A 12539-nucleotide genomic window follows, 5' to 3' on the forward strand; every position below is an offset into this window, starting at 1 on the left:
TAATAATAAACAATGACAAAATTTAACGTTGATTTTTTGGCAAGCAAAATGTTTCAAAAATTGATGGGAATTTTATGTCATTCATCCATGTGTTAAGTAAATTCATCGTTCAAAACAAAACAAATATTGAAGCATGTTACATTTCAAAACAAGTGTTGAAAAGTTCAACTTTTCAGCACCATTTCAATGCTGAAAAGTAGAACTTGTTAGTACTGTTATTGAAAGATATTAATTTTCCATTCTGTTATTTTCGATAGGGAAAAGTAAAAAAAAAATTGAAATTTCAAGCCTAGATTTCAACATTTAGATGAAAAAAGTGTTTTAAAATGCATTCTACACGCGTCCAGTTGCTATTCAATTATAAGTTTTGAAAATATCGATGCATCAACGTAAATTTTTTTTTCGCGAAAAAAAAAACTTTTCGTGGGACTGTACATTGGTATCTATGAAAATTTAAAAAGTCTTCAAAGGAGTTCAAACATGCTTAATATTATTATAAACGCAGAAAATTTAACTGGTTTTCGGTTGATTAAACTTGAATTTTCAATCAAAATTCGAAGTTTTTCGAAAAAAATATTTTTTTGCCCCCATAAACGTTGAAAAATATTTGCAACGGCCTAATCAAAAAACTCTTGAGTTAAATGAAAATAAATACCTTAAACATTAATTTTAACGACTTGTTTAAAAAAAATCATTAATAAGAGTAAGTATGCTAAAATGAAAAAAATGGCATAAAAATTCCACTTACGTTTTAGATCGAGCCTTGGAAAATATATAAGCAATTTCTCATTTAAAATTATTTATTTAATTTGTGTGAATTTTTCGTTTATTTTATATGTTTTAATTTTTTATGGAAAACTACATTTAAAAGGAGCCTAATAGAAAAGTTCGGTTATTAAAAAAAGCCCGAATAAAAACATTTAACTAAACAAACGTGGAAATCAAAAGAGAATCATTTTATTAAAAAAAACTAACTTATTTCATAAAAGAACTAGAAAAATATATGTCTAATTTGAAGAAATTATAAAACTCCAATTGAACAACACAATTATCTTGATTATAAAAACACAGAATAAGGCCGATGCAAATATTTTTCAAAAACTTAGTTTTTTTTGCATAACTTTTTTTAGTTTAGAATAGTGTTTAAGTAGCGTTATTAAATTTTAAATATCTTCAATTTAATACAAGGTCCAATTTGTGTTAATTTTTGTGTCATCTTATCTTTCAGCTCACAGACTACAGACTAAAAAAATCTTAGATGGTTGAAAGTTATTAAAATTTGCTGATCATTTGCACTTCGGTGTGGTTCGCAAATCGGCCTCAATTTTGAACTTTGAGTTGGAGTCAACAATTCTTAGGAAGGTCGAGTCTTTATCAATTGATTCCGCTCGGATAATTGTCACTGCGCTCATCTGCTTCTAAAAAACTTGTTCATTATTCTTTCGGACTATACATTGGGCATGTTTTTCAATCATAATTTCATCAACATCCAACGCATGGAAGTTGATAACCAAGATAGACCTCTTTTGACTGCTAAACGTTTAGCGATCAATTTTAAACTCGCGAAACACTCAGTTTTGCAGCAAAAACTAAAGCATCAAAGTATTTCAAAAGTTTCAAAATATTTATATCATTTTATCATTAAAAACTAAGTCACGCTTGAGCTTCAGCATATTTTCCTTATTTGTTTATATTTTCAAATGTATTGGAGGGGATCATTCGAAAATCACGTTACGCATTTCCTCTTTTCAGCACCAAGATTTGCATGGTCATAAAACCATGTAATTATTACATCAGGGAATTGTTGACAGAATTTGTGTCAGAAGAAATGTACACTAAATCCCCTAAATACGCTCCCCCCGATTGCGCCTCCCCCGTTTTGCGCCCCCCGAATTGCGCTCAAACCCCGAAATAACGCTCCCCCCAAATAACGCTCTAAGTGGCGCAAATCGGGGGAGCGTTATTGCGGGGTTTTGGCGTGAAATGGGGTTTTCTTTTTAAATGTACTTTTTTACATATAAATAAAATATTTGTATAAGGGGTCATCCACAAAACATGGATAAGGGGCCATCCACAAATCTGGGTATCCAAGAACTCCCGGAAGTCATGCCCTAGATATCTACTTGATGAACGGGGGTCTATATGGGTGTATTAAACATCGGTATAGCTTCCGATAGCTTCAGTGAACCACGATGGATATTCTGGGTTACGTTAAATTGTTATGGGTCCTCCAGGAACTCCCGGGAGTTATAACCTGATGATCTACCTGATCAACGGGGGTCTATATGAGTGTATTAACCATCGGTATAGCTTCAGGTAGCTTCACTGAACCACGATGGATGCTCTGGAGTTCGTTGGATTGTCATGGGTCCTCCAGGAACTCCCGGGAGTTATGACCTGATGATCTACCTGATCAACGGGGTTCTATATGGGTATATTAATCATCGGTATAGCTTCAGGTAGCTTCAGTGAACCACGATGGATCTTCTGGGTTACGTTGGATTGTTATGGGCCCTCCAGGAACTCCCGGAAGTTATGACCTGATGATCTACCTGATCAACGGGGGTCTATATGGATGTATTAACCAACGGTATAGCTTCAGGTAGCTTCAGTGAACCACAATGGATACCCTTAGCCATGTTGGATTGTTATAGGTCCTCCAGGAACTCCCAGAAGTTATGACCTGACGATCTACCTGATCAACGGGGTTCTATATGGGTATATTAATCATCGATATAGCTTCAGGTAGCTTCAGTGAACCACGATGGATATTCTGGGTTACGTTGGATTGTTATGGGTCCTCCAGGAACTCCCGGGAGTTATGACCTGATGATCTACCTGATCAACGGGGGTCTATATGGGTGTATTAACCATCGGTATAGCTTCAGGTAGCTTCATGAATTACGATGGATACCCTTCGCCATATTGGGTTGTTATGGGTCCTCCAGGAACTCCCGGGAGTTATGACCTGATGATCTACCTGATCAACGGGGGCCTATATGAATACATTAATCATCGGTATAGCTTCAGGTAGCTCCACCTAACCACGAAGGATACTCTGAGGTACGTTGGATTGTTATGGGTCCTCCAGGAACTCCCGGGAGTTATGACCTGATGAACTACCTGATCAACGGGGGCCCATATGAATACATTAATCTTCGGTATAGCTTCAGGTAGCTTCACCTAACCACGAAGGATACTCTGAGGTACGTTGGATTGTTATAGGTCGTCCAGGAACTCCTGGAAGTCATGACCTGGACATCTACCAGATCAACGGAGGTTTATATGGATGAATTAATCATCGGTATAGCTTCAGGTAACTTCAGTAGCATCCATCATGGTTCAGTGAAGCTACCTGAAGCTATACCAATGATTAATATACCCACATAGACCCCCGTTGATCAGCTAGATCATCAGGTCATAACTCCCGGGAGTTCCTTGAGGACCCATAACAATCCAACGTACCCCAGAATATCCATCGTGGTTCACTGAAGTTACCTGAAGCTATACCGATGGGTAATACACCCATACAGACCCCCGTTGATCAGGTAGATCATCAGGTCATAACTTCCGGGAGTTTCTGGAGGGCCCATAACTATCCAACGTAACCCAGAAGATCCATCGTGGTTCACTGAAGCTACCTGAAGCTATACCGATGATAAATATACCCATATAGACCCGCGTTGATCAGGTAGATCATCAGGTCATAACTCCCGGGAGTTCCTGGAGGGCCCATAACAATCCAACGTAACCCAGAATATCCATCGTGGTTCACTGAAGCTACCTGAAGCTATACCGATGGTTAATACACTCATACAGACCCCCGTTGATCTGGTAGATCATCAGGTCATAACTCCCGGGAGTTCCTGGAGGACCCATAACAATTTAACGTAACCCAGAATATCCATCGTGGTTCACTGAAGCTACCGGAAGCTATTCCGATGATTAATATACCCATATAGACCCCCATTGATCAGGTAGATCATCAGGTCATAGCTCCCGGGAGTTCCTGGAGGGCCCATAACAATCCAACGTAACCCAGAAGATCCATCGTGGTTCACTGGAGCTACCTGAAGCTATACCGATGGTTAATACACTCATATAGACCCCCGTTGATCTGGTAGATCATCAGGTCATAACTCCCTGGAGTTCCTGGAGGACCCATAACAATCCAACGAACTCCAGAGCATCCATCGTGGTTCAGTGCAGCTACCTGAAGCTATACCGATGATTAATATACCCATATAGACCCGCGTTGATCAGGTAGATCATCAGGTCATAACTCCCGGGAGTTCCTGGAGGGCCCATAACAATCCAACGTAACCCAGAAGATCCATCGTGGTTCACTGAAGCTACCTGAAGCTATACCGATGGTTAATACACCCATATAGACCCCCGTTGATCAAGTAGATATCTAGGGCATGACTTCCGGGAGTTCTTGGATACCCAGATTTGTGGATGGCCCCTTATCCGTGTTTTATGGATGACCCCTTATACAAATGTTTCATTTATATGTAAATAAAGTACATTTAAAAAGAAAACCCCATTTTACGCCAAAACCCCGCAATAACGCTCCCCCGATTTGCGCTCAAACCCCGAAATAACGCTCCCCCCGTTTGCGCTCAAACCCCGAAATAACGCTCCCCCGAATTGCGCTCTCCCCCGGTGTGCGCCCCCCCAAAAAGAGCGCACATGGGGGATTTAGTGTACAGTATTTTTTTTATGTGTAAATTAACATCTTATTCCTCGTCAATTCGACGTCGTCGTGCTATCTTGTCGCACCCGCCATTTTGACGTTCCGAGAAAAACGCATTTTAATGTTTGACATTGAGTAAACAAAAAAGAGAGCACGCAATGTAAACAATAACAAACACGTTTTGTTTGGCTGACCATTCTGTGCATTGTCTCGAAGTTTTGTTGAAGTTGGTTGCTGGAGTCCCGAGTTATTACAAATGTTTACGATAGTCTAGCTTGTACGTGCGTCAAACGCATCATGACCTAAAATCCGTTTAGCCTTTTGTCGCACTTACATCAATTTTCAGGGAGTGACAAGATAGCACGACAAGATGGAAACTACTTTTATATGAAAAGTGACAAAATTTTTCGGAGCTTTTTTGGTTTTCATTGAATATCTTAGGATTGAAATCGAATTTTGGGGATCTGTGAAGGTCAAAAGATGTGGCATTGAGAGATGCATAAAATGGCGTTTTTAACTCAATTTGGCCCAAAATGCTCGTACGACAAGTGAGCACGACGACAACGAATTGAGATTAAATTTCTTCCTGCAAGTGGCAGCATTAAACAATAGAATTTTTCAAGCTTTCAAAATTCAACTTTTTTACTGTGCAAGTTGGCGAAAATACGAGTACAATTCACCTTGTAACTACGCTCAAACAACTCACCCGCTCATACTGGTAGAAGGGTCGGCTGGGTCCGGCGCGGCCGTACAGGTATGGGTAGTATGCTCCGTACATCACTTCCGGGCAGGACACTGCCATTGTCGCGGGCCGGACACCGTGCAGAAAACCACAAATACTATTACGAAAATAAAAAAGGTGCAAAAAAAGTTTGTACACCTTTCGAAAAATTAACATAAATAATGTTATTTGTTGACAAATCACCATAAATCCAGTCTCCCAACTCCAAATAGGCATCCTTGACTGATTAAAAAAATAATTTGGATTGAATATAAAGTTTACTAACTACTTAGTATAAAAGTTTATATAACTCTGGAAATTCTATATAAACTTATCTAAACTTAATTTTGCAAACTTTTAATTCAAATAAATGTCAATATATTACCATAGAATTGCTAAATAAACATTTTGGAGTGGGTATAACACCGTTTTGGGGGTATTTGTATCGATAGAATAGATTTTTCGTTGGAATTTCGTACCAACCCGGAATTACGTCGTCGGAAAATCCGCCGGCATCTGAACCGGTCCTCAATTCACAAGTCAACCTATGTGGCATCAGAAAGGGCATAAAATTTCCGATCTGTTGATACCCATACATCCAGGTTTTCTATAAAACCCACGTTTTTAAATACCTAAGCAAAAACGTTGTTATGGTTTCGTTTGAGCAACCTGCCAAAAATGTATGGAATTTCTTAATTTTTGTTCTCGTGGATCAAACTTACTTTTTGCCCAGGTATTTAAAAACGTAGGTTTTAAAGAAAACCTAGATGTATGGGTATCAAAAGATCGGAAATTTTATGCCCTTTCCGATTCCACATAGGTTGACTTGTGAATCGTGGACCGGTTCGGATGCCGGCGGATTTTCCTACGACGTAATTCCGGGTTGGTACGAAATTCCAACGAAAAATCTATTCTATCGATACAAATACCCCCAAAACGGTGTTATACCCACTCCAAAATGTTTTTTTAGCAATTCTATGGTAATATATTGACATTTAGTTGAATTAAAAGTTTGCAAAATTAAGTTTAGATAAGTTTTAAATAGAATTTCCAGAGTTATATAAACTTTTATACTAAGTAGTTAGTAAACTTTATATTCAATCCAAATTATTTTTTTAATCAGTCAAGGATGCCTATTTGGAGTTGGGAGACTGGATTTATGGTGATTTGTCAACAAATAACATTATTTATGTTAATTTTTCGAAAGGTGTACAAACTTTTTTTGCACCTTTTTTATTTTCGTAATAGTATTTGTTATATAACTTTTTATAGAAATCATCTTTTCATGAGCTTTTTGTAGCAAAATGTTTGGCATGAGTTTCTGAACAAAACGTAGTACTAGGTTCCTGTCAAACTTTAAATTTTTTACAAGTTTCATCACAAAATGTGCATAGTGCCCAAGAGGTGTAAATACTTTTTTTACATACTGTATAATATATCACCCATTGTTGGAAAGGAGTGAGAAAGGCACCAAGCACATAGGTGGATTAAGTTAGTTTTTCTTCTTTATTTATCGAAAACCACTGTAAAACTTCACATAATAATAAACAATGACAAAATTTAACGTTGAATTTTTGGCAAGCAAAATGTTTCAAAAATTGATGGGAATTTTATGTCATTCATCCATGTGTTAAGTAAATTCATCGTTCAAAACAAAACAAATATTGAAGCATGTTACATTTCAAAACAAGTGTTGAAAAGTTCAACTTTTCAGCACCATTTCAATGCTGAAAAGTAGAACTTGTTAGTACTGTTATTGAAAGATATTAATTTTCCATTCTGTTATTTTCGATAGGGAAAAGTAAAAAAAAAATTGAAATTTCAAGCCTAGATTTCAACATTTAGATGAAAAAAGTGTTTTAAAATGCATTCTACACGCGTCCAGTTGCTATTCAATTATAAGTTTTCAAAATATCGATGCATCAACGTAAATTTTTTTTTCGCGAAAAAAAAAACTTTTCGTGGGACTGTACATTGGTATCTATGAAAATTTAAAAAGTCTTCAAAGGAGTTCAAACATGCTTAATATTATTATAAACGCAGAAAATTTAACTGGTTTTCGGTTGATTAAACTTGAATTTTCAATCAAAATTCGAAGTTTTTCGAAAAAAATATTTTTTTGCCCCCATAAACGTTGAAAAATATTTGCAACGGCCTAATCAAAAAACTCTTGAGTTAAATGAAAATAAATACCTTAAACATTAATTTTAACGACTTGTTTAAAAAAAATCATTAATAAGAGTAAGTATGCTAAAATGAAAAAAATGGCATAAAAATTCCACTTACGTTTTAGATCGAGCCTTGGAAAATATATAAGCAATTTCTCATTTAAAATTATTTATTTAATTTGTGTGAATTTTTCGTTTATTTTATATGTTTTAATTTTTTATGGAAAACTACATTTAAAAGGAGCCTAATAGAAAAGTTCGGTTATTAAAAAAAGCCCGAATAAAAACATTTAACTAAACAAACGTGGAAATCAAAAGAGAATCATTTTATTAAAAAAAACTAACTTATTTCATAAAAGAACTAGAAAAATATATGTCTAATTTGAAGAAATTATAAAACTCCAATTGAACAACACAATTATCTTGATTATAAAAACACAGAATAAGGCCGATGCAAATATTTTTCAAAAACTTAGTTTTTTTTGCATAACTTTTTTTAGTTTAGAATAGTGTTTAAGTAGCGTTATTAAATTTTAAATATCTTCAATTTAATACAAGGTCCAATTTGTGTTAATTTTTGTGTCATCTTATCTTTCAGCTCACAGACTACAGACTAAAAAAATCTTAGATGGTTGAAAGTTATTAAAATTTGCTGATCATTTGCACTTCGGTGTGGTTCGCAAATCGGCCTCAATTTTGAACTTTGAGTTGGAGTCAACAATTCTTAGGAAGGTCGAGTCTTTTTCAATTGATTCCGCTCGGATAATTGTCACTGCGCTCATCTGCTTCTAAAAAACTTGTTCATTATTCTTTCGGACTATACATTGGGCATGTTTTTCAATCATAATTTCATCAACATCCAACGCATGGAAGTTGATAACCAAGATAGACCTCTTTTGACTGCTAAACGTTTAGCGATCAATTTTAAACTCGCGAAACACTCAGTTTTGCAGCAAAAACTAAAGCATCAAAGTATTTCAAAAGTTTCAAAATATTTATATCATTTTATCATTAAAAACTAAGTCACGCTTGAGCTTCAGCATATTTTCCTTATTTGTTTATATTTTCAAATGTATTGGAGGGGATCATTCGAAAATCACGTTACGCATTTCCTCTTTTCAGCACCAAGATTTGCATGGTCATAAAACCATGTAATTATTACATCAGGGAATTGTTGACAGAATTTGTGTCAGAAGAAATGTACAGTATTTTTTTTATGTGTAAATTAACATCTTATTCCTCGTCAATTCGACGTCGTCGTGCTATCTTGTCGCACCCGCCATTTTGACGTTCCGAGAAAAACGCATTTTAATGTTTGACATTGAGTAAACAAAAAAGAGAGCACGCAATGTAAACAATAACAAACACGTTTTGTTTGGCTGACCATTCTGTGCATTGTCTCGAAGTTTTGTTGAAGTTGGTTGCTGGAGTCCCGAGTTATTACAAATGTTTACGATAGTCTAGCTTGTACGTGCGTCAAACGCATCATGACCTAAAATCCGTTTAGCCTTTTGTCGCACTTACATCAATTTTCAGGGAGTGACAAGATAGCACGACAAGATGGAAACTACTTTTATATGAAAAGTGACAAAATTTTTCGGAGCTTTTTTGGTTTTCATTGAATATCTTAGGATTGAAATCGAATTTTGGGGATCTGTGAAGGTCAAAAGATGTGGCATTGAGAGATGCATAAAATGGCGTTTTTAACTCAATTTGGCCCAAAATGCTCGTACGACAAGTGAGCACGACGACAACGAATTGAGATTAAATTTCTTCCTGCAAGTGGCAGCATTAAACAATAGAATTTTTCAAGCTTTCAAAATTCAACTTTTTTACTGTGCAAGTTGGCGAAAATACGAGTACAATTCACCTTGTAACTACGCTCAAACAACTCACCCGCTCATACTGGTAGAAGGGTCGGCTGGGTCCGGCGCGGCCGTACAGGTATGGGTAGTATGCTCCGTACATCACTTCCGGGCAGGACACTGCCATTGTCGCGGGCCGGACACCGTGCAGAAAACCACCGCCGCCACCAACAAGTCCGGTGGTGGTTTCTCGGCGCGTCTAGTTTTGCACTCCCTGCGAGAGCGTGTCTTCTTCCCGCAGCTCCACCTGGGCGGCACTAATTGGCAACGTCGGTTTTTTTTCGCGCCCCCCTTTTCAGCGCCTGTCACTGGCAGGGGTCTTCAAATCACTCAAAATCGCCTCAAAAACCGTTGGCAGTTTTATTTTCGGTTCACACTTTTCACTTGGCCTCCACTCACACTGGTGCACACTTTTGAGTTATCCTCGTTTGGGCCGCTATAAAATACGTATTAGTTTGAAAAACGAGTTCTGATTTAAAATTTTAAATCATCTTCCCCTGGCGTTGCAGGTTCGTTCTTGAAGGGAGGAACAACGAGGACGGGGTGGTACGACGCGTTTCGTTAATTTCTGCTCGTTTTTCTTGTCGGACCCCTCGACTGACACTCACAGGGGGAGCTTCTGGTTGCACCACGACAACGAATCACGCGTGTTCTCTATATTAAATTTTCCGTTGATTAATGATGCACTGTTTAAACACTTTTTGCTGTTCCTAATGGGAGATGATTAATTTTAACACTTTTCGGTTCGAGCTCCTTGAAGTCTTCAGCCGTTGACCTGCAAAGAAAATGAAGCGATTTAGAGACCTCTGAAGTCGTAAAACGGAGTTCTCGAATCACCCAGTACCGGAATCACCGTAATTAGCAGTCGAGTCGGTGTGATGTTCCACGCGAGTAAATAGAACAATTAAACTCGCATAAAACTGTAAATAAATATGCTAATTAGCTGCAATCATGTTTTCCTGACTTGGTCTCTTTTTTGTTGCCCTCGGGAACCAACTTTGATTTGCTTTTGTTTGGTTTCAAATCCCGGCTGAAAGAAATTGTTTCGTTTTTCCATTAAGTAGGAAATTAGCAAAAAAGAAAACGTGCCAAGTGGAAAATCCAGACAACAACGGCCAAGATGTGGTCACAGAGGGAAAATTCAAGCATAAAGAGAGGATGTTACAGCAGCAGCAGCGACGACGACGATTACATGTTGAGTGTTGCGTTGTTTAACGGAAATTGGACGGCGACTGGTGGTGAATACTAATTAGTGCAAGTGGTGGCACTGCCGACGGCTATGGATGGACGGTTGCGTTGGGTTTTATCTTAGATTGAGAATTTTAACTTTTTTGAAAATGTTGAAAATTTGAAATAACTTTAAGTCAGAAAATAATTTCTGTACATTCCAATACTGCCGTTCTACGCATAATTGTCCCATGTTCAAAAAAGTACAACTGAGAAAAACGCGATTGAAATTTTGCGACCGTTTTTTGTGTTTCTACGCATAATTGTCCTGTTCACCCCATAAGTTCCTAACCACCCCAGTTAGCAGTTTATCACCTTTATTTGTAATCCTCTTGCTGAACAATAGGTAAACAAGACATAATATTCTGTTGAACTAGTGATTTAACGAAAAAAAAATACTTGGTGGGACAATTATGCGTAGAAGTACAACGATGGGACAAACAGGCTTGGTGTTGTTTCCAAGGTTTTTCCGAACAAAGTACTAGATTTTATTTGTTTTTCGAAAAGTAAACGTCAAACTAAATTTAAAAATGACAAAAAGTCAGAATCGACCAAAAATGACATGGGACAATTATGCGTAGAACGGCAGTATACAAGGCGAAAAGTCAAATTTGTAAGTTTTATTCAACCCATCTAAACCTGACTCACACCTCTGCCATCGCTCACGATCACTCTCAAAATAGTTGAACCCAGGAGTACATATCCGACTACTTTTACATCGACACTGCCAAAATGTTTGTAATTTTAACCCACCCTTCCCCGTGCTCCGGTGGAAGGTGCATTGCGGTCACCTTTTTGACATATTTTTTTTTCGTCTGGTTGAATATCTCTACAACTAGACGAACGGATCCAATTATCTTAATTGAGTTATGACCCAAGATTCTCGCCAGATTCTGAACAGCAATTTTTCGAAGTCCTCCACCGCAGGGGGGAGAAATAGATCACCAATAATTGAAATACCCGCGGCATTACAGCGGTGCATTGCACGCGATCGTCGAATTGCGTCGAAATACTGCGTGAGATCAACGGTAGGATCGCATTTTTGCGATGTGGTATGAGTGTGTGACTGTGAAGGTATTACGCAATCGATGTCTCGTCGATCACGTCTCGATCGTTGACAGGCCAGTACGTGCAAGCTCAGCATCCCAGATTCACATGCAATTCTAAATATAATTGTTGAGTTTTGCACACGGTGCGCCGGCAGGGTTGCCAAATTAAATGAAATTGTTTGGAGTTTGTAATATTAAAAAAAACAATTTTCGTGAAGATACCCCTTTTCAACACAAATGTTTTATTGATTTATGTTATTGTGGTAGTGTGAGTGAGGCTGACTTAGGCCAACAAAAATTAACCTCTGGTAATTTCTTAATTACAAATTAAGGTTGGTTAAACATCTTCGCGATTTTCGTGCCGCGGATTTCGTGGATTTCTGCTGAATGTTCTTGTGAGCCTGTCTTCAAGGATGCAACGCAGATTTCGATAGATAGTGAAAATGTTTGTGAAAATCTTGTATTTCCAGAAGAAAGAACAAAGATTTATGTGAATCCAGCTCAGTGAGAGCAATTTAGATTTTTGCAAAATCCGCAAAATTCGCGAAGGTCGCGAAGATTTAACCAGATTTTGAAATGCATTCCAAACGATATAAACTTGATTTATAAATTTTCATAATTTATACAAAATATGATGATTGCCAATCGTTTTTAATAATTTGCCAAATCTAACCACTTGAAAAGGCTGACAACGGCTTAAAAGATGAATGATTCAACTTAACCATTAGGCCAAGCCTGCTGCTGCGTCTTTAGAAATGATGATATAGATGATCGAATTTCTTGTAACATTTTAACAGTTCAAAAAAAGAAAAG

At 37.4% G+C, this 12539-nt stretch overlaps 1 protein-coding gene across 1 annotated transcript in view; it reads right to left on the minus strand.

Moving 5' to 3' along the window:
- Positions 1-5524, minus strand: part of LOC120427335 (protein vestigial) — a 66263-nt gene extending 60739 nt beyond the window's left edge. The window contains exon 1 of the mRNA XM_039592186.2: positions 5403-5524. Coding sequence (XP_039448120.1) covers positions 5403-5498 — 96 coding nt within the window. The 5' untranslated portion in view covers positions 5499-5524. The remainder of the gene's footprint in view (positions 1-5402) is intronic.
- Positions 5525-12539: the final 7015 nt, after the last annotated feature.

The sequence above is a fragment of the Culex pipiens genome, chromosome 2 (genome assembly GCF_016801865.2).
Source record: "Culex pipiens pallens isolate TS chromosome 2, TS_CPP_V2, whole genome shotgun sequence".
Lineage (NCBI taxonomy): Eukaryota > Metazoa > Arthropoda > Insecta > Diptera > Culicidae > Culex > Culex pipiens.